The following is a 26,571-nucleotide window of genomic DNA, read 5'->3' on the forward strand; positions in this document are numbered from 1 at the left end:
TTAATAACTGTCTCTCTTGCCCTCTGAACACCATTATACTAGTATGTTTACCCAGTACTCTAATGATTGTACACGTGCTAAAATTATGCATTCTAGAGCTGGCTTGTTATTTTTAAATGCTTTTAAAGTTATACAGAGGTTCACATTCAGTAACTGCCCTCATTCAGTCAGATGCACAGAAGCCGGCCACTCTGTGGTCCCATGGATCAGTGACAACACAGTCAGAGGACTTTTTCCCCACAAGCACCTCATGTCTCTCCACCTACTGGGCTCTAGACCTGTTCATATATTCAAATCATGGTAAAGAAATTCGGACTTAGGGTCACCACTACAACCCTAGATATCTCCTTAAACTCTTACTAGTGCATCTGAATTGAACTTTTCTGTTTAACTAACGGGCCGGTAGACTAATACTCATTATACTTGGATCACTTTCTTTGAAGAAGAAAATACAGGTACTCCAAAAGTACAAATTAAGTTTAGCAGAGGACAGTGGAAAAAAAGTTTCTTTTATCTTTTCTACGTTTGAGTAACGGTTAGTAGAATAATTTTGGAATTAGAGCAGGTTCAATTCCTTGCTCTGCCGCTTAGATGGCCCCATTCCAAAGTGAATCTCTATAACCTCCCTTATCTGTAAAATGAGTATAATGGTTGTGTGGGAATAAATGAAAACTAACCAAATGAGAACACGCAGAGGCTATTTATTGTGAGCTTGCTGGAGCAAAGAAGTCGATCACTGTCACCAGCATTTTGGCACAGACTCAGAAACAGGCAGAGAGAGGAACGGGAAAGTTTCCTGCCCGGGGGGGGGGGGGTGGGGGGGGGTGGGGGGGTGGGGGGGGTGGGGGTGGGGGGGTGGGGGGGGTGGGGGTGGGGGGGTGGTTAGGTGTGTCCTGGGAGGCGTGATTGGGAGCTGTTGGCATGGAGAAGCTGTAGGTGGGCCAGCTGGAAGCAGGGCATCCTGTGTAATTGGCTAGTGGCACATATTTGGCTTTCGCTGGTGGTGCTAAGTTGGAAACGGGGACAAAAATTAGAGAAGCTGCCAGTTGTTAATCAAGTCCTGGCTGTTTTGGACCAGCCATTACAGAAGCTATAGTTTCGCTTCCTAGATTGTTACTAGAGACAGCAATTTGACTTGCTACAAGTCCGATGTATAGCACGTTGGCTTTTTGGGGTGTTTATTGTAGAGGAGGGTTTGGGTTCCCGGACAGGTACGGCAGATTGTAGGTCAAAGTTCTATTTTTATACATGCTCTGGCTCTTGCCCGTTTGTGTAGTCAGTCTCTCAGTTGCACCCATGAGAAGCATCGTCACGGTGTGATCATGCAGCACATGCTCAATAAATAGAAGTATGGTTTCCACAGGTGTTTGGAACCACTGCTCCCTGGGGCATTTTTCATGATGTCAGTGCTGGAGTTTGGATCAGAACTGGGTGGATGTGGGGGAAGCCAGCTTGTGCTGGTATAACTGGATGCTTCCCTGTAGAATTATGTCAGGGTTGGAATGGCATATCATTTGTAGGCGAATCCCCTGTGAATTCATTGGGAGAATCTGAACTGTCCATCCCATTCATTTCACTTCTGGGAACTGTCCAAGCCCAAAAGAAACTCCAGGGTCCTAATAGGTCTCTAAATTCATCAAGAGTTTAGGATGTAGTCTGAGGATACAAATGAACTTAAAGCCATTGCAGGTGTTCTCTAACAAGAATTCCCACGTGATGAGAGACAAGGCACCTTATCCTGAACAGGTGAGCGGCTTGTTCCTCGTATCTCCAGCATCTAGCATGATGCCTGCAACCTAGTATGCACTTAACCAGCAGTTGAATAAATGGATGAATTTCCCAACTTAGATCAAGTAGCTATTATGAAAATAAGAGGTATCGCCTTGTCCACTACTAGCTGTGTAATTCATATATTCCTGTATGTTCTTTTTTTCACCAGAACTCCTAAAATCTGATTGAATTAAAAATAATCAAATGATTGATCATGGAATTTATAATGATAGGCAGAGTCAAGAGTGACTGTTTTAGCCACCTCCCCCCCCCAAATGCTGAATTCTGGAAAGGAACTGTAAATGAACACATTAAATGGAATTTTAAAGCACTGCTCAATGAACAGGAAAGATGACTCAAAGTAACTTCCTATTAGCATCTATGTGAAGTGGTACCAAACTTGAACTTTAAAAATGTTAGTTATGCAAATGATTTCACAAAAATATATTCTAAGCCAGTTGGTGCACACAGCCTTTTGGAGACCATACAGATCAACGTGACAGAGCTTCTTGCCTTTTGTATGGCAGAGCCCCGGGGACAAGGATTTCAGAGGCAAGAGACATGGCTTAGCATCTAGTGTGCACTTCATCCTTACACATCCATTTATCCATTCATTTGTTCATTCATTCAGTCACTTACATAACACTGATTGGCCACGCAGAGTTTCTCAGGCAGTAGGGATAAAAAGCGAATCTACGGTTCCTGCCCTGGAAGAGCTCAGGGTTTTGAGGTGAGCTCAGTGATGAACAAGGTCCAGCTGGAGACAAGATCCAGCAGAACTTATTCATTCAGTGATAATGTGTGCAAACAAAACAATGGCTAAGGTCTCGGCCCTTGAAAAACTTCAGCTCTTGTACAGCAGAAAACTCGTGTATACAGATATTCAAGATAGAACGTCGTATGTGGAGGCAGACCCTTAGAAGGCAGGCAAGAATTCAGCCTGGAGGATTCTCAGACCTCCCCTCTCCTTAGCCGCACATCTTTCGTATAGCTTGGGGTGGGGCACTTAGAAATGGAAACCAGGGAATCGAAATGCATTTGTGATTGCTCAAGACACATAGGTGTTTGCCTTAGATACGAAACAGGTTAGTCATAAATTGCATTGGCCTATACATTGTGAAATAAGGGTTCAAATTTAGAACCAGATAGCAGAGATCAGACTGCAAAACAGCAGCCTTAATAACATGAAAGATATTCTATCCCTGCCCACAGTAAAATGAACAGAGAGTGGATTTAATATTCCAGTAAGACTGTGAAAAGCATGTAAAACGTAGGTGATTTGATTGGCTAGCACACAGTCATTAACATTGTCAAAGAGAGTGTACGATGGAGTCGGCCATATCCATTTAAATAACATAGTGACTGGAGGAGAGAACAGAGTGCTTCTCTTCCCTGTGAAAGTGATATTGAACGATTAGGCCCAGGAAGTTGTCCCCCACACAGCTCCAATGGACTGCGTCTTTCTGATAGCTTGCACTTTGCTGTACCAAATCTGTTCTTTTTCTTCTGATCTCTTGTAGCTACCTATTACCCAGTTTCATATGGACATGAAATAATTTTTTCAGATCTCTAATGACCTTTCTTTTAAAGACAAATGCCTAAAATTTTTGTTGAGGTTTAGTAGTAGTCATTGCACATTATCAGAGAAGAGTGAGTGCTGTTTGTGCCTTGCTGCACTTCTGACATGGAATAAGAGCCTATGGAGAGAACTGGAAAGGGAAAGCATTAGCCTTAATTCAGAATTAATCTTTCACAAATGTCCAACTGCATATTTCCAAATAGTATATTTATATTCAGATATTTCCTGAGAGACTGTCAATTAATTGGCATAGATTATGATCAGTAAATTCCATTAGAAAATAAGAAGTTCCAATTCACCATATTGATCTATATATAATTAACTAACCTTCATATTAACCTTTTTGAAAAATATAATTTCCCATGTGGTTTAAGAATAATTAGTTGGTATGTGGCAATGACTAAGCTCCTAGAATCTCGCTACATGAAGTGACTAGCACTATGTCTTTTCTTTGGATGGATACAGTGAGTAAATACTGCATCTAATCATTGACAGTAGCAAATCCTGCTAACCCACATCTCTATAAAAGAACCAGATATACCATTATGATATTTTGGTGCAAACAATAACTTGTGCTATGGTTTTTTTTTTAAAGATTTTATTTATTTGACAGAGAGAGAGAGAGAGAGTGAGAGAGGGAACACAAGCAGGGGGAGTGGGAAAGGGAGAAGCAGACTCCCCGCTGAGCAGGGAGCCCGATGTGGGGCTCAATCCCAGGACCCTGAGATCATGACCTGAGCCGAAGGCAGTCGCTTAACCAACTGAGCCACCCAGGCGCCCCTGTGCCATGGTTTTGCAGCAATTTCTTGGTGTTATTCTATGAATCAGTTGTCTTTTTGGTGGATTGAGTTTTTTCAAGATTTTATTTATTTATTCATGAGAGACAGAAGGTGGGGGCAGGGGAGAGGGAGAAGCAGGCTCCCTGCCGAGCAGGGAGCACGATGCGGGACTCAGCCCCAGGACTCCACCATCACGACCCAAGCCGAAGGCAGTTGCTTAACTGACTGAGCCACCCAGGTGCCCAAATTAATCTCCTTTTAATCGGCCCTTGCTGTCAAAGACTTTTACACATTCCAACCATTTTTTTTCCATGTGGTTTCCCTGGGTGAATAACAGGTTGAGATATGGTTGTATGGACTGGGAAATAGAAATTTCCAACCTTATTTCTAAACTCTACTTGAATGAGTCTGAATAAGTCTTTCAACCCATATGAGTGGCAGACTGTATCTTATTAGGAAATTAGGACACCTTGATATTATACCCTTTCTCACGCTGGGGTAATGGGGTATGTTTATTTATCATCGGTATGCTCTTCTACTCTCTGTGCATATATTTGAACTATATTTTTAAAAATCCTTTATGTAGCTATTTGTTTCAACTTTTAGTTGAAGCAGGAACACAGGAGAAAATAATGTTTTAAAACTTTAGTTATTTATTTGAAAAGATGTGTCCCCATTCCACCTCTTTCAGTCAATGTGTCATTATGGGTTACACCTGTGAACTCAGATGCTGGTAGTAAATGTGTAGAAAGTCTCTGGATCAAAATTAGTGCAAGCGGGAGGTCAGGCTAAGTTCAGACTAAGTTCAGATGAAGGCTCTGACTGGACGGCAGCCACGCTCTGCAGCATCCTAACTGTGTTCCCCACATCCTACTATTATTAGAAATGAGAATTCTCAAGTCAGCAGGTTATTTTATATATTGTTTTAAGGGGAAAAACTGAATCAGAGGGACAACATAGGCTTACACTAAAGATACAGGCTAAGGTACAAAATATGATCCGGAATCAGAACACACTCAGTTCAGTTCCCTGTACCCGCATCTCCCTTCCCACTGATATCTGAAACTGTGGACTAGTCATTAAAATGCTTCTACTTGGGCCCTGCCCTGACTTCCTCAATCAGGATCTCAGAAAATGAGGTTTGGTAAAAGGGCCATTTTAGCAAGCTATCGAGATGATTCAAATACCCACAAGGCTTTGTGAACCACCCCCTGACTTTTTTTTTTTAAGATTTTATTTATTTATTTTTAATTTAATTTTATTATGTTATGTTAGTCACCATACAATACATCATAAGTTTTTGATGTAGTGTTCCACGATCCATTGTTTTCATATAACACCCAGTGCTCCATGCAGTACGTGCCCTCCTTAATACCCATCACCGGGCTCACCCGTCACTCCTCCCCACCGCCTAAAACCCTCAGCTTGTTTCTCAGAGTCCATAGTCTCACAGTTCATCTCTCCTTCCGAATTCCCCCCCCTTCACTTTTCCCTTCCTTCTCCTCATGTCCTCCATGCTCTTCCTTATGTTCCACAAAGAAGTGAAACTATATGATAATTGACTTTCTCTGCTTGACTTATTTCACTTAGCATAATCTCCTCCAGTCCCTTCCATGTTGATGTAAAAGTTGGGTATTCATCCATTCTGATGGCTGAGTAATATTCCATTGTATATATGGACCACATCTTCTTTATCCATTCATCTGTTGAAGGGCATCTCGGCTCTTTCCACAGTTTGGCTATTGTGGACATTGCTGCTATGAACATTGGGGTGTGTATAGCCCTTCTTTTCACTACGTCTGTGTCTTCGGGATAAATACCAGTAGTGCAATTGCTGGGTCATAGGATAGCTCTATTTTTAAATTTTTGAGGCACCTCCACACTGTTTTCCAGAGTGGCTGTAGCAACTTGTATTCCCACCAACAATGTAAGAGGGTTCCCCTTTCTCCACAACCTCTCCAACATTTGTTGTTTCTTGCCTTGTCAATTTTAGGCCTTCGGTTCTGAGTCATTCATTCATTGATTTAGCAATATTTATCAAGACACTTTTCATGGCATAGTACTGTGCTAGTTAGCATGTAAAGAATAATATAGCATACAATACATCTGAGCCAAGTGTTTTTACTATCTAATTAGGGTGACAAGATGTATCCTCAATATCTATTAATAAAGAAGCACAAGGTATTTGGACTTGGGGTCAAAGTAGCTTCAAGAGTATAGCATGTGACATACAGGACAAGAGAAATATTCTGTTCTGGTCAGAAGACACTTGGAGTAATAATCTCTCTTGTTTATTACTTTATTTGATTATTAAAACAGCTCTGTGAAGTAGATAGGATATTATTTAACAGAAGAGAAAATTGAGTCCTAGAACTTCCAGGATTCAAGATTCCAAGTTACGTGACCAATTAGAAAATCTAGAAATAAAATCTATTCTGCTAATTCCTACACCAGTGTTCTTCTCACTGTGCCTGTATTATACCTCGCATCATTTTTCATTGTTGTTACTTAAGCTGAGTCTGTTTAGAGATAAAAGAATTTACCAGTAATGAATACTTTGGTCGAAAAACAGACAAGAGAAATAATTCCAAATAACTAAAACTTCCTTCCTGTCAATAAGTATTTTATGTTCAGCTACCAAGCTATCAAGCAAAGGATTTTGTTCATTAAAATCTGCGAGAGAAGTCCCGCATATGGTAAATGTGTTAGGAGAAAATATAATGATTGTGATGGTTCATTTTATGTGTCAATTTGGCTGAGCCACAGAAATAAATTTGTGAGGGGAGCCCCAGCATCCTTGAAGATCTCAGTGATCGTTCTTCTCTGTAGGCCAGAACTTATAGTCGGAACTGCTGTCATTAAATTGGGAAACCTAAACGCAGTGGGGATCCTGGCATGGCAGGAGCCAAATGATGACCCTCAAATGCCAAAGTCAAGGTGGTCATGGTTCCATAATGGACAGCAGGATAAAGCAGAAATCAAAACAGTCTGACTTGTAGAGAGCTAGGGCATTGACTGTTTGATCATGGTGCTCCTAGAAGTGAAATATATGGGAAGCCTACTAAATTCTTGCTTGATCTGTATGAGCAGAAAAGTTCGAGGTCAACTGAACAAAATTTACTTGAATCATAAAAACAGAGTTATGACCCCTTCATCAATCCCCAGATATGAGCCGGTTAATAGACCCAGAATGAAGGGGAAGCCAAGTCCCCTTCATTCACTCCTGAATATTGCTAAAAATTTACTCCGTTAATCTTTTTCCCAGCCATCCCCAAAGGGACCTGCAGTCTTTAACCAAGGTAACTGTACATTGGGGAAAAAGAAAATAATGAGAGCTTTCAGGGATGACTGGACACTGGCTCTGAACTGACACTAATTCTAGGAAACCCAAAATGTCACTGTGGTCCGTTGGTCAGAATAGGAGCTTATGGAGGTCAGGTGATCAATGGAGTTTTAGGTTAGAACCATCTCACAGTGGGCTCAATAGATGTCTGAACCTATTCTGTGGTTATTTCCTCAGTTCAAAAAGGCGTAATTGAGGGGTGCCTGGGTGGCTCAGTCAGTTAAGTGTCCGACTCCTGATTTTAGCTCAGGTCATGGTCTCAGGGTGGTGAGATGGAGCTCTACATTGGGCTCTGTGTTGGACATGGAGCCTGCTTAAGATTCTCTCTCTCTGTCTCGCTCTTCCCCTCCCCTCCACCCTGCTCACATGCTCTCTCTCTCTCTCTCTCTCTCTCTCTTAAAAACAACAAAAAAAGGCATAATTGAAATAGATATACCCAGCAGCTGGCAGAATCCCCACATTGGTTCCCTGACCTGTGGAGTGAGAAAGGCCAAATGGAGGCCACTAGAACTGCCTCTAACCAGAAAAAATATGAGACCAAAAGAAATACCTCATTCCTGGAGGGATTGCAGAGACAAGTGCCACCGTCAAAGACTTGAAAGATGCAGAGTGGTAATTCTCACCGTATTCTCATTTGACTTAACCTTTTAGGCCCATGCGGAAGACAGGTGGATTTTGTAGAACGACAGTGGATTGTCATAAGCTTAACGCACTGTTGACTCTGGTTGCAGCTGCTGTACCAGATGTGGTTTCATCGCTTGAGAAAATTAACACATTTACTGGTGCCTGGTATGTGGCTGTTGATCTGGCAAATGCTTTTTCCTCCATCCCTACTGATAAAGACTACCCAAAGCAGTTTGCTTTCAGCTGGCAAGGTCAGCAAGACACCTTCACTGTCCTCCCTCAGGGGTATATCAGCTCTGCAGCTCTCTGCCAGAATTTAATTTGCAGGAATCTTGATCACCTTGCCCTTCCATAAGAAATCATTTTGATCCTTACATTGCTGGCCTTACGTATTGTATATATCTGATCAGGCCCTAGAGAGCCCTAAAGACACCGGTAATTTACATGAAGAAGTGGCCCAAATGCCCCTGGTCGCCACTGGTGCTACACTACCTTTTCTCCCTCAGCCCGCACCTATGGCCTCATGAGGAAGTCCCTCTCATCAGTTGACAGAAGAAGAGATGATATGTGGTTACCATCCGAAGTGAACAACTGCTTCTCTGCAGGACATCCCCTGAAGGACAGTGATGAAGGCAAATCCTCTCAGTGAACAGAATGTCAAGCAGTGCACCTGGTTATTCACTTTGCTTGCAAGGAGAAATGGCCTGACGTGCAACTGTATACTGATTTATGGCCTGTGGCCAATCGTTTGGCTGGGTGGTCAGGGACTTTGAAAGAACATGATTTGAAAATTGATGACTCCCTTGAGGTACATGGAATGGGCAAAAACATGAAGTGTACCACATAAATGTTTTCCAAAGAGTGGCCTCAGCAAAGGAAGATTTTAATAATCAAATGGATAGGATGACCTATTCTCTGAATACCCGACTACCCCTGTATGCCCTGATAGCTCATAAACCAAGTGGTCATAGTGGCAGGGATGAAGGTTGGGCTCAGCAACATGGACTTTGGCTCACCAAGGCCAACTTGTCTGCAAACACACTGGTGAGTGCCCAGTTTGCCAGCAGCAGAGACCAACACGGAGTCCTCAAGGTGTAAGCCAGCTACCCAGAGGCAGATTGTATTTCCATCATGGGTCAGTGTTTTGTTCTTACTGAAAGAGAAGATTTGGATTTGCCTTCCCTGCATGTAGTGCTTTTACCAAAACTATCATGAGTGGACTTATAGAAAGCCTATTCACCATCGTGGTATTCCGCACAGCATTGCTTCTGATCAAGGAACTCACTTCAAAGCAAATGAATTGTGGCAATGGGCTCATGCTCATGGAATTCACTGGTCTGACCATGTTCTCCACCTTCCCAAAGCAGCTGGTTTGATAGAATGGTGGAATGGCCTGTAGAAGACTGGTTTATAGTGCCAGCCAGGTGGCACTACCTCGAAGGACTGAGGCAAGGTTCTCCAGAAGGCTGTGGACGCTCTGAATCAGCATCCAGTAGATGATGCTCTTTTCTCCCATACCAAAGATTCACAGGTTCAGGGGTGGAAATGAGAGTGTCACCACTCACTGTTACCCCAGTGGCCCCGTAGCAAAAATGTTCTCCCTCTCCCCCATGATCCTCTGTTCTGCTGGCCTAGAGATCTTAGTTCCAAAGAGAATGGTTCCACCAGGAAACACAACAATGATTCCATCGAACTGGAAGTTAAGACGGCTGTCTGGCCACTTCAGACTCCTCATGCCACTGAATCAACAGGCAAAGCCACTACTGGCCGGGATGACTGATCCTGACTGCCAAGGGAGAAATTGGACTGCTACTTCACAATGGAGGTAGGGAAGGGTATGTCTGAAATACAGGAGATCCCTCAGGGCATCTCTTAGTATTACCCAGTTCAGGGAGGACTCCTGATGACCCAGACACTTCACCCCACCAGGTAAAGAGTCATGGCCAGCTGACGTGCTTGCTGAGGGCAAAGAGAATACAGAATAAATAGTGGAAGAAGGTAGTTACAAACACCAGTTACAGCCATGTAACTAATTATAGAAATGAGGACTGGAATTGTCATGGCTTTTTTTCCTTATTTATTATGAATACATTTATGTGTGTGTGTGTAAAACAAATATGTTTTCCTCACTACCTGATCCTTTTATCATGTTACATAAGATGTATTGATTTTATATCATAGTACTAAGTACTTTCAACTTTATGTCATAGTATTTAAGTTATGGGATATCAAGAAGAGGAGTAAATGTTACCCAAAGCCTTAGCATCCTCTTCTGGGGCAAGGGTTAGTATGTTTTACTTGTATGCAGGATAGTTGTAAAGTGTTGGGCAGAAGTATGAGTTTGTTGTTTTTATTTGGAAATTATGGTTTAAAGAGAGGTGTGTGGGTGCCAAGTCAACAAGAGTGGACTTAACGATGTTTATTTTTATATGTCAACTTGGCTAGGCTACAGTGCCTAGATATCAGTCAAACATTATTCTGGATGTTTCTGTGAAAGTGTTATTTGAATGAGATTAGCATGTAAATCAGTGGACTTTGGGTAAAGCAGGTTATCCTCTGTAATGTAAGTGGGTCTCATCCAATTAGTTGAAGACCTTAATGAAACTAAGACTGACCTTCCCCAAGAAAAAGTTCTGCCTTTGATCTTAAACTGCAACTCTTCCTTGAGTCTCCAGCCTGCAGATTTTGGATTTACCAAACCTCTATAATCTCATAAGCCAATTTCTTAAATCTGCCCCCCCATTTCTTTCCCCATCTTCCTTTCTCTCCCGCTCCTTCTCTCCCTCTCTCCTCCTTCCCCTCTTTCTTTCCCTCTTTCCCCCTCTTTTTCTCTCCTCCCTCTCTGTCTCTGTCTCTCTCTCCCCCTGTCTATAGATAGATGGATAGATAGATAGATAGATAGATAGATAGATAGATAGATATTCTATTTCCTGTCATCTTTAAAAAAATCATCTTTAGTTCTAGGCAAAGCATGAAAAAGTAGGTTAGCTTCCTATCCATTCAGTTGGGTTCTTTGGTCATTGTGTTACTAGATCAACCATTCTTTTATTTATAACCTGACCCAATTTATAATTCATCAAGACAAAATAGGAAGCATCAAGATTTTCATGTGATTGTGACTGTCTTGATACCATTTTAGAATCTTCACATGCTGCCTGTTGTGTGACTTAACCTGTAATCAATAATAATGATACCATGTATTTTCATAATGCCTTACTATTTAGCGAGAATGTTTACAAATTAATTAGTCACGTCTAACACAGAGTGTCGCATAATAGTAGGCAGGCTGCACACCTATTTAATCAGTTATGATGAAATGATGAGTTTAGGTCGTATCTTTTCCTTTTTCATTTTTTTTAAGATTTGTTTATGTATATGAGAGTGAGAGTGTGTGCAAGCAGGGGCAGGGGCAGAGGGAGAGAGAATCTCAAGTAGACTCCCCGCTGAGCACAGAGCCGACACGGGGCTGGATCTCACCACCCTAAGATCATGACCTGAGCCGAAAGCAAGAGTTGGACACTTAAGTGACTGAGCCACCCAGGCTCCCCTCCTTTTTAATTTTTGTTAAATTTGGAGGGTTTTTTGAAAATTTACTAATGAGCTAAGCAGAAGGAAACTAGGAGGAGTGTTACTAGGAGTGTTAAGGTGATTAGTAAGTTTTGTGTTCCTAAAGCCAGCCTGGCTGTCCTTCCCCCTGCCCAGAACTCTTTCCAAATTGGTTCTTGTTGACTGTGGCCATCACTAATCCGATTAGTGCAGCCTGTGCCCCCAACAGTTGCCTACAGTACCCCTGAGGGTCAATATTCCCCCATCAAGAACTTAAAAGTTCTCACAGAAAGACTTTATGTAACAAACCCACACAGAAAGGTATCTAAGTTTATTGCTGAATTGTATAATTGGGAAACTAAAGCTAAATAAAAAAGAAAGAACTCTCTGATGAAAACTTTTTTTTCACTAAGTGCTTGACAAACAGATATGTGACTTATATACAGATTTTTTTTAAAACTTGGATTAATGAGGTCTCTGTAGTTTATTGTCAAAGGCCTGTCCATATTTTCACAAACATATGAATAGCAAGAATCAATGTCCTATGTCCATCTGCAAAGATGGGAAAATGACACAGGTTTACTCCCGAATTAAGGTTGCGAGGAATTATTGTCAAGTTATTTTACTCAAACAGAAATGTTCATGTCTCTGGTCATGTTGTTTGTGTGTACTTTAGTCTACTCAAGCTGCTATAATAAAATACTACAGATCAGGTGGCTTTAAAGGACATTTATTTCTTATAGTTTTGGAGGCTCCAAGTCCATGGTTAAGGTGCCAGCAAATTCAGTTTCTGGTGGGAGCTCTCTTCTTGGCATAGTAGATAACTGCCTTCTCTCTGTGTACTCACATGGCCTTTCCTTGGTGCCTGTTTGAAGAGAGACTGTTCTCTGGTGTCTCCTTATTAGGACACCAGTCCTGCCAGATTAGGGCCCTACCCTGATGACCTCATGTAACCCTAAGGCCTTATATCCAAATACCATCACCTGAGGGGGTAGGGCTTCAACATATGCATCTGGAGGGGACATAATTCAGTCCATATCAGTGTGTAATGTCAGTTGAGCAGCTCTTTTTAAAATAATTTAAATACATTTTAAACTAAGGAGGTTTGTTTTGCAAATGTCTTTGTAGTTTCAGTGCCCACAGCAAAAGAAGAGACTATAAAAATACCGGCTGCCATTACTTTCTGAGAACTTCTTTTTTAAAGTATGTATTATTAAATTACCTTTTAAATCATGGAAAGAAATTATAGATATGAAATGAGTCTCTTTCCCTTGAATCCTATCACACAGTTATACAGCTACTGTCATTTATTTCATACCCCTCCCCCAGTCTTTCCCATAGGGATTTGTAATGGACATTATGTTTTCACAAGTTTGTGGTTTCCTTTTATTCATTGAATAATATTTTGTAAATGCATTTACGAAATTAATTCAGCACACTTATTGAAAGAATTTCAACTGTTCAATTTTGATGAAGCAGAACAACTTTCATTTGCTGAATTTTCCAAAATAGCATCAATTTTCTTCAGTAGATCAGCCCATATTACTGTGTCCATTGCCAACCAACCTTCCATTTGCCAACATGACTTATCTCTTAACACACAGCATCTTTGAATCTTCGAAAAAAGGGCACAGAATTACATATAGATGGTATTGGCTCAATTATCTATAGAATTATTAATATACAGCAACCAATACTAATGGTTTTCCTCAGCTGGTCTCATGCTGGTCCGATTGCCATTCTTTCCTAAATTTGCCAGTAATCGGTTTCAATGGATGAAAGTGAGAGGCTCAATCTGTGTGGAAGGTGGGGTTCATAGTCTGACTTAAAGCACAGAGACCAAAAGAAATTTCGTTAAATAAAAAGTGAGACATCTTTCTCTGAAGAAGTCTTCCTTCATCTCCACATTGAATACAGTCAGGATTTGCCATGCATGTCATCTGCTTGGGAAGTGTACGTAGCTATGCAGGATTTAGTTATAGGAAAAACGGGGTGCAGTGGGTCATATTTGTACTTCATCTCACAAGCAGAAATTTAAGCCTTGAATCTTGACTTTTTAATGTAGTGCTCTAAATATTATAAAATGAGCATTGGAGAAGGTCCAAGAACAGTGATTCTCTGAAGAAGAGGCCATTTTTCCCGAGAGCACATTTAGCAAAGTCTAGACACATTTTGGATTGTCACGCCTGGCTGGGGAAGAGGGACATTATTACCATCTAGTGAATTAGAGACCAGGGGTGCAGCTAAACACTGTACATTGTCCCGGACAGCACCTGGTACCTTGGTTAAGTAAATTCCTGAGGGGCAAAGCACCTTGTTTCTTTTTTAGAAATGTTTTTCTCTAAAGGACCATCAAGAAATATCCATAAACTTGTCTCCCTTAAGTAGTTGAATCTTAATTTTTTATTCTCCAGAAGAACCACTCAAAGAATAATTTCCATATGCTGAAACCTGCAAAAAATGTATAACTTGGCACAACAATCATGATTCAGTATTTTTAACATCTGTTCTCTAGAAACAAGAACAGCCTCATTTGACTACCAAAAGAAGAGTAAAAACTAGCTATTTCTACTCATGACCGTGAGAAACGATCTTGAGAAAAAGAAGCTCCAGAAAAGAAAGGAAGAACCTAAGCTGCCTACAGCCTATTCACTACTATTCCCAGTGATTAGACAGTATCTGGCACATAGTAGACATTCAATAAAAATGCACTGGCTGACTTTCAGAGGCCCCCTCCTTTTTCATGCAAGCATAATATATCCTACATTATACAGGATGATTCTGGTATTTGTCAAAGAGGCTTAGGCTTCTCACAAGGCATATCATAAGCATGAGGAACAGCAAATTGTCCTTTGCTCTCTGCACTGGCAATCAGAAGATGACCAGTCAGCTGGTCCTAAACATATTCCTCCTTCTAGAGTTGTGTTATCATCTATTACTGAATGTAAGTTTATTTTAATTTTTAAAATAATTAACTTAATTATTTTAATGAATTATATTCAGGGTTAATAATTCCTGGACTTTGCAAGTTTAATATATGGAACAGAATTCAGGGAGCCAAATTTTTTTTTAAGATTTTATTTTTTTATGTGATAGAGCAGCAGAGGGAGAGGGAGAAGCAGACCCCCACTGAGCAAGGAGCCCAATGCGGGGCTCGATCCCAGGACCCCGGGACCATGACCTGAGCCAAAGGCAGACACTCAACTGACTGAGCCACCCAGGTGCCCCGGGAGCCAAGTTTTATATAGGAGTTTCTGGGCCAGGAACTAAGCCATATATTTAGAGTGGAGGCAACAAGTAGAAGAAACATCTCTGATACAACTTTGATCTGAGGATGAGGAATTCTCTGACAGTTTTCAGAACCACTTGCCTTGTTTAGAGTCTTGGCCACACTCCTCTGCTGCCTGTTCCCAACAATCAGGTAATGAGTGCCACAAAATACTGGTTTATTTTGTTTCGTGTCAGAGAACTCAGTGTACTCTGCCGTGGTTTTGGTTGTGCTTGAGAAGTATTTGGACTCCAGACAGAGCAGGCAAATTCAATTCTTTGCGGACACATCAAGTCTTCCTTTGTCCCGTGAGAAATGGGCTCATTAGAAATACATTAGCTGTGGGGTGCCTGGGTGGCTCAGTCATTAAGCGTCTGCTTTCGGCTCAGGTCATGATCCCAGGTCCTGGGATTGAGCCCTGCCTCGGGCTCCCCGCTCCGCGGGAAGCCTGCTTCTCCCTCTCCCCCTCCCCCTGCTTGTGTTCCCTCTCTCTGTGTGTCTCTCTCTCTGTCAAATAAATAAAATCTTTAAAAAAAAAAAAAAAGAAATACATTACCTGCTTCTTAAAATTTTTTATCAGAGGTTACAAAACTCTGGGATCAAAATATCTTAACAGTATGTTCACATTTCTATAAAATATGACTCCACTAAAGCCTGTAAGAGTGTAAAACCAGCATCTGACATCTTCAGAACAAGTGAGGTTGGGAAATAACCCTATCCAAACTCAGTTTCTCTTCTGTATTTTCCTGCCACCCATGCTTATTTATACCTAATATACTAAAGGAGTATGGTGCTAAAACAGGAACTGGCAAGGTTTATCATCAAGGAGAGTTGCATTTCGGGCAAGCAGTTTACCTGGCTTGATGACTGATTGAATTATAAGTCACCTTATATTTCCAAAAGAGGCTGTATAAAATGCACAAGACTGAGCACTTAAAATAAATGTCAAAAGGGAAAACCATGAACTATTAAGAGGAAAAATGTATAACCAGTGACTATATTGATAGCTAATACTTATTGAGTATATATTATAGGTAACTAATATTTCTAAGAGTTTTCTTTTTTTATCGATATGTAATTAACATACAGTGTTATATTAGTTTCAGATGCAGTTCTTACATTGCTCACTGCTCAGCATCTATTTCACCCATTCCCCCACCCACCTGCCCTCTGGTAACCATCAGTTCTCTGTATTTGAGAGTCTGGCTTTTTGTCTCTTTTCTCTTTGTTTGCTTTGTTTCTTAAATTCCATGTATGAGTGAAATCATGTGGTATTTGTCTTTCTCTGTCTGAATTATTTCACTTAGCATTATACCTTTTGGTCCATCCATATTGTTGCAAATGGCAAGATTTCATTCTTTTTTATAGCTGAGTAATATTCCATATGCCATATCTTCTTTATCCATCCACCTATTGATAGACACTTAGGTTACTTCCATATCTTGGCTATTATAAATAACGTTTCAATAAACATAGGGGTGCATATATCTTTTCAAAGTAGTGTTTTTGTTTTCTTTGGGTAAATAGTAGTGGAATTACTGGCTCATATGGTAATTCTATTTTTAATTTTTTGAGAAATCTTTATACTGTTTTCCACAGGAGCAGCACCAAATTGCATTCCCACCAACGGTGTACAAGAGTTCCATTTTCTCCACATCCTCACCAACATTTGTTATTTCTTGTCTTTTTGATTCTACCATCTGACAAGTGTTAAGGTGATAACTCGTTGTTGTTTTGATTTGCATTTCCCTGATGATGAGTGATGTTGCTCATCTTTTCATCTGTCTGTTAGACATTTGTATGTCTTCTTTGGGAAAGTGTCTACTCAGGTCCTTGGCCCATTTTTATTCATATTATTTGGGTTTTTTTGGCGTTCACGTGTATGAGTCTCTTTGTATTTTGGATATTAATCTCTTATTGGATATATCATTTGCAAATATCTTCTCCCATTCAGTAGGCTGCCTTGTTTTCTTTTGATGGTTTCCTTTGCTGTGCAAAAGATTTTTATTTTGGTGTGATCCCAGTAGTTTATTTTTTGCTTTTGTCTCCCTTGCCTGAGGAGATACATCTAGAAAAATGTTTTGGTGGCTGATGGCAAAGAAATTATCACCTGTGTTTTCTTCTAGGCGTTAATGGTTTCAGGTCTCACATTTAGGTCTTTAATCCATTTTGAGTTTATTTTTGTGTGTGGTGTAAGAAAGTGGTCCAGTTTTCTTCTTCTACATGTAGCTGTCCAGTTTTCCCAGCACCACTTAATCAATAGACTACCTTTTCCTCATTACATATTCTTGCCTCCTTTATTGTAGATTAACTGGCCATATAAGCATGGTTTATTTCTGGGCTCTCTGTTCTACTCTCTTGACCTGTGTGTCTATTTTTTGTGCCAGTAGAATATTGTTTTGATTACTATGAGTTTTAGTAATATGTTGACTCATATTATTCTTACCACAGCATTATTACATGGATACTTTTGTTATCCCCATTTACTAATGAGCAAGCTACAGTGCAGAGAGAGTAATAATATGCCTGAGGTCACAGTGCTAGTAAGTGGCAGAACTGGAATTTGATTTCAGATAGTCTTGCTCAGAATCTGTGAGCTCAACTAGGATGTCGTACTGCCTTCCACACTTTTCTGAGCTTCCAGGCAGGCAAGGCAAGACTCATTAGTACTTTTCTCAAGTGATAAAATCTTGAGAAAATGATTGGATAGATTTCAATATGAGTGACATTTTGCAACATGGTAAAAAAAAAACAACTATGATTAATTGCTGTTTTGTACAAGATCCAAATGTGTTCTTCAAAATAATATTTTTCACATCAACCCTCAATAAAAGGGGCTTATTTTTTTAAAAGATTTATTTATTTTAGAGAGAGAGAATCTTCAAGCAGACTCTCTGCTGAGCGCCGAGCCTGACATGGGGCTCCACTTCACAACCTTGAGATCATGACCCGAGCTGAAACCAAGAGCCAGATGCAAACCGACTAAGCCACCCAGGTGCCCCAATAAAAGGGATTAAATAGTAACTCAGTGGATATAACTAACATGATTTGAAATCCAGATTTCCTAAGGTGAATAGGGTCAATGATTGGATGTGATTTCTGTCATTGATCCTTATTTTATTTGCATCTGTTAACAGTCTATCATTATCATGTTTACATATTTACCAATCTTTGTATTGCTGGACTCTTCTGCCGGAGGGAGCGCGAGGATCCGTTTGCCTCATTCATCTGCTTATCTTCAGAACTTAGGGCAGAGTCTGGCAGGGCAGGTATTCAAAATTATTTGTTGAGTAAACTCACGAGTGAATGAATCCTCCAAAGGCAAAGAGTTCTGCCCAAGAACAGCCTCAAGATCCTTACAGTATAAATTATGACTATCATTACAATCTGTAAATTATGACTATGAGGAGTTAAGGAGTTCCTTACGGACTTACTGGCAGGGTAACTTTGACTGGAGGTGACAAGGCAGGGTGCTGACTTTTCTACTTGTTCTTTTCCTCTTCTTCATGAGCTCTGATGTCAGGGCCAGTCCCTGGAGTTGTGTTCTGCATGATCCACCCACTGCCATCCAGCAGACCTCGGGGGGGGGGGGGGGGGGACCTGATGGGACAGACAGGAAGTCCGCCCCCAGGCCGCAGCACGTGTCATTCATTCAAAGCTCTCCACTGCTGCTTTCCATGCTGAAACACTGCAAAGGGCAGAGAAGGTTGAACAAGCGAGGCCAGGAGTGGAGGCTTTGTTAAGCTCTGAAATAGCACCAGGTGATTGTAGGGGCTCCGTCCATTTAAGGCCATTGCCAGGAGCAGAGAGAAAGAGCAGATCCGGCAGTGGCAAGCCAGATGTGGCCCTTAGGTCCTGGGCCTCCCAGAAAAGGCACTATTTGCTATTTGACATGCCACGTGAAGTGTCTGCCTCTAAGCCCAGGTTCAAAACAGTCCATGGAAAGCATGAAATTTCTAGATCCTACTATATACCCCGCCTCTGTAATCCCTTTGCTTTAGCACTTACATATTATATTCAGATGTCTGTCTATTTAGATGTCTGTCTCCTCCGTTAGACTATGAGCAATCGCTTGAGAGCAAACCGTGTCTTACTCATTTTTTTTTTCTGCTCACAATTCCTGGCATAAGGTCTGGCAGGCAAAGTAGGCTCAATAAATATTGATTGAAATGAATCATGTTGTCAATAAAGTATGATGCTCTTACTCTGACCTTTTTCTGCATTCAAAACTCCTGGAAGGACCAGCAACATTTTAAATTGACTGCATTTCAGAACTTCTGAGAATGTCATGTTTTCTTATTTCTCTTCTTTTTCAGGAACCTCTTTCCGGAGTTCTAAAAGACAAAGAGAAGAATCATGTCCATGATTGCAGCCTTCTATAGTGGCAAGTCCATTCTCATTACTGGGGCCACAGGCTTCATGGGCAAAGTGTTGATGGAGAAGCTGTTTCGCACCAGCCCTGACCTGAAAGTCATTTACATTCTTGTGAGGCCAAAGGCTGGCCAGACGACACAGCAGAGGGTTTTCCAGATCCTAAATAGTAAGGTATGCCATAGGGGAAGAGCCTTGGGGCAAGATGACTCACTACAATGTTCCCTGACTGCCCCAGACCTGCAAGTGGGGACCAGGATGCCTGGGCAGGTAGAGGAGAGGAGACAGAACAAGATGGCAACTAACAGCTCATAGAAATCTGTGATGTTTTCCTGTAAGAGAAGAAAGGGTGCCTAGGCCCTGTCCAGGGCAGGTGAGCAGATATTCTATGTTCTGGAAATTACTGAGTAAGAATCAAAATGCTAACACCCCCCAGAGTGGACTCTCCAGGCTCGAAATCTGTTACCGTTCAACGGAACCCTTTCTGACCTTTCTTCTTCTTTTTTTTTTTTTTAGGATTGATTGATTAATTGATTGATTTGAGAGAGAGAGAGAGCACAAGCAGGGGGGCAGAGGGAGAGGGAGAAGCAGACTCCCCGCTGAGCAAGGAGCCCGATGTGGGGCTTGATCCCAGGACCCTGGGATCATGACCTGAGCTGAAGGCAGACACCTAACCAACTGAGCCACCCAGGTGCCCCTGACCTTTCTTCTAAATTCTAGGTAGTTCCTGCCCCACCCCCCATTTTTGGATATTCTATTCTATTCTGTTCTGAACAGATACGATTAGTAAGTAGCCATTTGATAATACTTCCAGTTGCCCAAACTCTGCAAGGTTTAGGTGTTCTACACTTGATCTGGGTAGTGTGGTATTTCTATTATCCCATAGGTTCCTCTAAGGGGAAGACATGCAAAATGAAATATGATATGCATAAACGAGCAAATGGGTATCAAACCCTCTCCTTCAAAAAAAGGATTATGCATATCCTCCCATGTTTTACAAATTTGAAGGTAGTATTGGCTTTGGTCTCAAGCATACCTGAGCTCAAATTCTGGCTTTTCAATTCGTTGTCACTTTACCTTGTAAGCTCCAGTTTGCAGCGTTCGAAATAGGAACAACTACAGAGACTTCCCAGGATTGCCACAGGAGCTAAATGAAAAAAGGCACATGTCTGGTTTATAATCCTCTTTGGAATATACAGGGTCATTTAGGGTTAGCAAAAGGAAAATTTAAATAAGAGATTTCTTTTTTTTTTTAACAAAGTCTCCTTTCCCATGTGCAGGAAGGCTCACATCTAATGGAGGTGGTATCTGCTAGCCCAGCACACTGTAGATGCCCAGTAACCCCACTGACCACATCTATCTGCAGGCACCAGGAGGAGATTTGGGTACAAATGATCAGCAAGAGAATCAGGAAAGCTTCTCCTGTATCTCATGGCCTGACTCAGCAGTGGGAAAATAATAGTAGTTGACTGTTACTGGGTACCTAGGACATGCAAGACACTATTCAAAGGCTTTTTCGTGCCTTACCTCTTTGATTTTTGTGAAGAATGATTCATATCCTCAGTTTTCATTTTGTAGATGGGAAAACTGAGACCTGAAGTGTTAACTTACCAGAGGTCACCCAGCTAGTAAATGAGAGAGTCAGACTTTAGGTTGGCTCCGGAACCAATATGCTTTCTTCTACCCAGCACCGCCTGCATGGTAACTAGTCGTTCTCAGTAAGACCAAAAGGCTAAGTGGCATAAAGCTGAAATCTAGAATAAACTCTCAGATCCTGCTTCGGACAGCTTCACTCCGTTACATATCCCTAACAGACTTTGTTTTTATCACAGAGCAGACATGCCCTTTTAGCTTTGTAGCCAGCTTATAGATTTCTAGGTAAATATTGTGTCAGGGAGTCTTGTGGTCAGTGCAACCTTTACCTACCATTCTTTTTGATGACACAGCAACATCGCTTTTGTTCTAGAAATCTTAACTGTACTATATATAACTTCTCTGTAAGGCTGGCTTGTGAAATCTCTACACCTGTCTCCACTCTTGGGCTATTTATTGTTGGCTGTTGACCTTTGTAAATAGCGGTTCTCAAACTGTGGTCTTCAGACCAGCAGAATCGGTATCCTCCGGGAACTGTCTGTTTTTATCAGATGGTGCTTACAGAGCGGGGGGCTTCAAAGCAGACTGACCTGGGTTTGAATCTCAGCCCTGCCAATTATTAGCTGTGGGACAGGGGGCAAGACACATACTTTATTGAGCCTTAGTTTCCTTATTTGTAAAACAGGGTAATACTACCTTGCTTACCTAGGAGTGTCTGTCTGTCTGTCTGTCTATTCACCTTTCTCTCTCTCCACCCACTCAAGTCTTTCTGGATTCAGATCCAAGTCTGATATTATTAGGTATGGTAGGGCTTTAACCACTATCCCCTATGGCCTCACATTTTACTGTTAAGCTAATTAGAGCTTATTGTATAGATTTCTTTTCTCCATAAATTTTCCTTAAAAGAATTATGGGAGGAAAGAAATCTATTGTGCATTATATGGCTGAAGAACTTAATATCTGTGGTTAAACGCCATGTCTGCATGACCCTTTTATGGGTTCTTTTTTTTTTTTTTCTTTTTTCTTTTTTTAGTACTTTTATTCCTTGAGTGCCTTGGACATCTAAAGAATTTTGAGAAGCTTGCACACTGTGTTGATTATTTGTTAAGGCAACATCTACCTCCATACTATCTTGTCATTCATAACAGAAGAATTTATTGCTAAAAAGAGCAGATTCTATCACCTGTTGAAAACAAGCCTTTGGTTAAGCAAATACCCACTTTCTTGGCACTATATGGAATTTAAAAAATGATGTGCTTTATTTCGGGGCATTCCAAAACTGAAAAGCTTCCACTACACAAATCATGGATTTTAGCCTCAGAATATGAGGACACTATTGCTGATTGCTGCCAATAAAGCTGTGTGGAAATAAGGGATAGCCCCCAGTCATTAGTTTCGATCTGTGTGACACAAGGTATTATTGCTCATAATCATTGTGAAACTAAAAATTCAAATAATGACAAACCTTAAGATTATGTTTTTAAACTATGTGAACGGATGACTTTTGAATGGTAAACAAAACAAACAGAAAACTTTCCAGATTATGTTACTTTTTTTTTTTACTTAGAGCATGTCATCAGATATAAGTTCAGTTAATTTTGAGTTTTGAAACTGATTATCAAATTAAATAATTTGACTCTATTTTTATTAGAAATATGATACCAAGTATTCATTATTATTTTTTTAATCTTCTAGTTTCTTTCCTAAAATATGAGAAACTTCTAAGGAAAATAAGATTTCATGTGCTAAAATGTGAATAGGCTCATCACAGATCCAGGCTATTCAACTTGTGTGTCCCGGGGTCCCCACGCTGGCTGCTTAGTCTCTTACTTATGAAAAATGTGTTCATTATGAATCAACCAGCTTTTCACTGTAGCAAAAACCAATCTGAGAGAGAGATTGATATTTCATCTACTTTGCTCTCTTGCATATAGCTTTGCTTAACAAGACATGACTCTTCCTCACAATAACAGATCACGAGTTGCCAGTAAATCATTCAGTTGTCAAGTTCAAAGAAATGTTGAAAGGTTCTTTAGTGCCTTAAAGCTGTGTTTCTTTTTCCAACAACCATGTCCCATTTATACCCCATTTAGGATCTTAAATTGGTTGTAATCTACTCTTAATAACTGTTTAAGAGAACATCAAGGAGACCATATCCATATTTGAAAAATAAAACCCCAGGTAGTTGAAATTGTATGAAGAGTGAGGTTGTTAATTAAGAGTAATTGAGAGGTCAGTATCTATAAAAAATGTTTTATTGAGAGAATCCTAAAAAACGTTGGGCTTCTTCTATTGAACTGTAGTAATCAAATAAGGGGAGGGTTGCAATGAGATTATGCTGGGTTTAGAATTAATCATCTAAGAAGACCAGACAAAATTCAAGATTTCCAGGTGGGAATATCTTGTATGATGTCACCAGGAAATGGATTTATAAACAAAGAGCTTGGCAGGTTGTGCTGGATACTTCAAGCCAACTTCTCTGGAAAAATGTGAATTACTCAATAAGCTCTCATTTGTCTATGAGATAAATCAACTTTGAAATACCATGGAGAGCAGTAGTTAATGAATTGTGCAGGGTCACACACTGGGCTCTCAGTTCACAGAACTAATCAGGTTTAAGACAACAGAAGATAGTAACATTTTATGAAATACTTTGTTGACTCCTTTCACAAAACTGTCCCTGTTTAGTAGTTTCTAGAAGATATTAGATAAATTAATCCCTGAGAGGAGAAATAAGGCACTTAGACGAATCAACTTTTGAACCAAGTAACACCTGCAAAGGAAAGGTCAGCAATCTGATGTTGTCAAGTACTAAGAAGCATCCACCAGAAATGTTCATTTTACGTACAAGTTCCTGGTTAATTTTCAAAGTCTTTTTTATAAGAAAAGAAGGTTTCCATGTTTGGTTCAAGGCTACCCAGTAAAAGAGCTGCTTGTTGCCAATCAACTTCCAAAAATGAACTGATTGACATTAATGATTCTGTTAAATCTTTACATAAGGCAAAGGCAATTGGAAACAGAAGTTTGTATTTTAAATTCCCAAAGCCAGTTTTGTACCATTACTATTTTTTATTTTTCCTAAGAAACTATGCCACAAAAAGCAAGAGACTTCTATGAACTTGGAACAACTAGAACGATATCATCTTGCCAGGAATTTACATTTCCCCATGATTAACAAACACACACTTTTAATAAGAGTGTAACTGGCCTTCAGTTTGACAGTTATTCAACTCAGATTAGTTGAAGCATGTTAAGCCTGCCCGCTGTTGGCCATTTTCTTTCTCTTAAGAAAAAAAAAAGAAAGAAATTGATTTAGTCCTGGAGATATAATAACAATCCCAGAAACAGGAGCAATTTATTTTCTCAATCTCTTATTCTCTTTTACAATACAATTTACTAGGTAATTCAATCACTGGCATGATTTCACACATCCAACTTCTTTCCTTCCTTTTCAATTTCTTCTAGTCACATCAGGTCTTTTTCTTAAAAGCTTCAAATTGTTTATACTCATTTTACTCAAAAAGTCACCAAGCCACAGGATTCAGCTTGACTCTGAAACACATTCAATTTGCAGAGGTGGCTGCATCACATGGTATAATCAGAAATCTTGCAATGATGTCACAAATGCGCGTGCACGCACACACACATGCACACACGCGTGTGCACACACACAGCTGTCTGATGAGCCCCTTTTAAAAACTGAGCACTGCTGTATATGCGGAGAAGGAGTTTTCCTGTGCTCCAGAACCTACAAAGTAGCAGGCACTCTGCTAGACATCTGACTTTCATTAGCCCATTTTACCCTCACAAACCTCTGTGGTATGCGTTCTTGCTACCTCACAGAGGAGAAACTCATCCAGGAAAGTTGTCGCCTATCCAAGGAAATACCAAGGAAGTGACAAAGAATTTACTGGTGGTTCTCTTACCTTTAAAGCTCACGCCGTCCCCACCACCTTGCATGGCCTCCTCTGAGAAACTGCATCCTGTAAGCTCTGATTGTCTTGCCCTGCTCGCCAAGTGGTACATTTGCCAGTGACGACCACTTCCTTAGGAAGGGAAGGCAATGTCCACTTCTGGATTAGGATCATCGCTTTTCCCATCCTTTCCAGTGGATAATGCAGAGATGCCACCAATTCTGCTAGAGAGTTGGGAGCAATCTTCAGATTGGTTTCCATCTTCCTAGCCACCCAAGCTCCTTTTTTGCCCTGAGTGCTTAGTCTGAAAGAACTCTGTGAAAATGACCTTGGGGGCACAAAACATAACAAGACGGTAAACTGTTTATTACAGATTTTTATGCAAAATGAACTAAGACTTTTTAACGCAAAATTGTTTTTAAGAATAGCAGATTATATGCTGAATCATTAGTTCTCTGAGAACACAGAATGAGATAGTTTAGCGATTAGCATTTTAGATAAATATGCAAATGAAAACACTGAAGCCCCAAGAGGTGAGTAACTTGCCCCCATCACACATCTAATAAACAGCAGAGCTGGGATTCAAACCCAGGCCTTCCTGACTCCACAAAGCCTGAGATCTTTCTCCGTGACTCTCACCTACAGTGGATATCAGACTCACTGGAGAGCTTGTTCAAAGTACAGATGCCCAAGCTTCAACTTAAACTGAGGTAGAATCTCCAGGGTCAGGACATCTGAGGTTTTGTTTTTTGTTTTTTTTAAACAACTTTCTAGTTAACCCTGCTATGTGCCAAAATTCAATAATCACACAGCTACCCCATACTGCTTTATGGTCCTATAGAAATGGTCCTCACTAAAGCAATAAAAACTTCTAGGTTAATCCTTTCTATCTTATGAGAGTTATTAGTGAACGAGCAAAATCATAACATTTTGTAAGTTTTTGTGAATCTTTATATTGGGTAGGATAGTTTCTGCCTTAATTTACTTGCACTGATTGGTTATTTAATGGTTCTCAGATTATACACTTTCTTGATAAGTCCTTGCTCGAGAGCTAACTTGCAGAATCTGTTGATTTGCTTTTACTCGGCGCTCCAAAATTTCTCCGATAAATGTTATGGGTTCTCTTTTGCTTTAGGACAGCTGGTACTCCACAGAGATTGCCCTTTAGTTTAAGAGACCTTACCTTTTGTTTCCCAGTTAAAAATATTAGGCAAATTTTGGTGGGCTACTTGAACTAGAGAACATAGTTATTTTTGAAGAGAGGGACTCAATATATTGAATAAAGATCAAAGACTCTAAAGATTATTAAAGATATGATGATTTGGGGGGTGCTTGGGTGTCTCAGTCAGTTAAGCGTCTGCCTTTGGCTCAGGTCATGATCCCAGGATCCTGGGCTCGCTCTCTCTCTCTCTCTCTCTCTCAAGTAAATAAATAAAATTAAAAAAAAAAAAAAGATGACTTTCACTGGTCCCTGGAAAGTAGCAACTGAACACTCTGTGGGTACCTCCAAAGTGAGGTCATGTGGGTGGCTCACTTCGTTAAGTGTATTCCTTCAGCTCAGGTCATGATCCTGGGGGTCCTGTGCCAGGCTCCCTGCTCATCAGGGAGTCTGCTTCTCCCTCTCTCTCTGCCCCTCCCCCTGCTTGTGCTCACTCACGTGCACATGCACTCTCTCAAAGAAATAAAAATAAAATCTTTAAAAAAAAAAACACAAAGTGAGGTCATGTGGATAACAAGTTAATTGTAGAAATCCAAGTTCAGGACCTCTACGTTGTTTCAAAAGC

The 26,571-nt window shown here is 40.6% G+C and overlaps 1 protein-coding gene and 2 pseudogenes across 1 annotated transcript in view; all 3 read left to right on the plus strand.

Annotated features, from left to right (window-relative positions):
* The first annotated feature begins 7,361 nt into the window (after window positions 1-7,361).
* On the plus strand, window positions 7,362-8,450 carry LOC114216596 (uncharacterized; annotated as a pseudogene).
* A 46-nt stretch (window positions 8,451-8,496) lies between these two features.
* Window positions 8,497-10,128, plus strand: LOC148163727 (uncharacterized; annotated as a pseudogene).
* A 9,115-nt stretch (window positions 10,129-19,243) lies between these two features.
* The window catches only part of FAR2 (fatty acyl-CoA reductase 2), a 48,926-nt gene continuing 41,598 nt past the window's right edge, over window positions 19,244-26,571 (plus strand). The window contains exon 1 of the mRNA XM_028113227.2: window positions 19,244-19,454. Coding sequence (XP_027969028.1) covers window positions 19,266-19,454 — 189 coding nt within the window. The 5' untranslated portion in view covers window positions 19,244-19,265. The remainder of the gene's footprint in view (window positions 19,455-26,571) is intronic.

This window comes from Eumetopias jubatus, unplaced genomic scaffold (genome assembly GCF_037043125.1).
Source record: "Eumetopias jubatus isolate StellerSeaLion01/CBP00866 unplaced genomic scaffold, mEumJub1_p1.0 scaffold_8, whole genome shotgun sequence".
Lineage (NCBI taxonomy): Eukaryota > Metazoa > Chordata > Mammalia > Carnivora > Otariidae > Eumetopias > Eumetopias jubatus.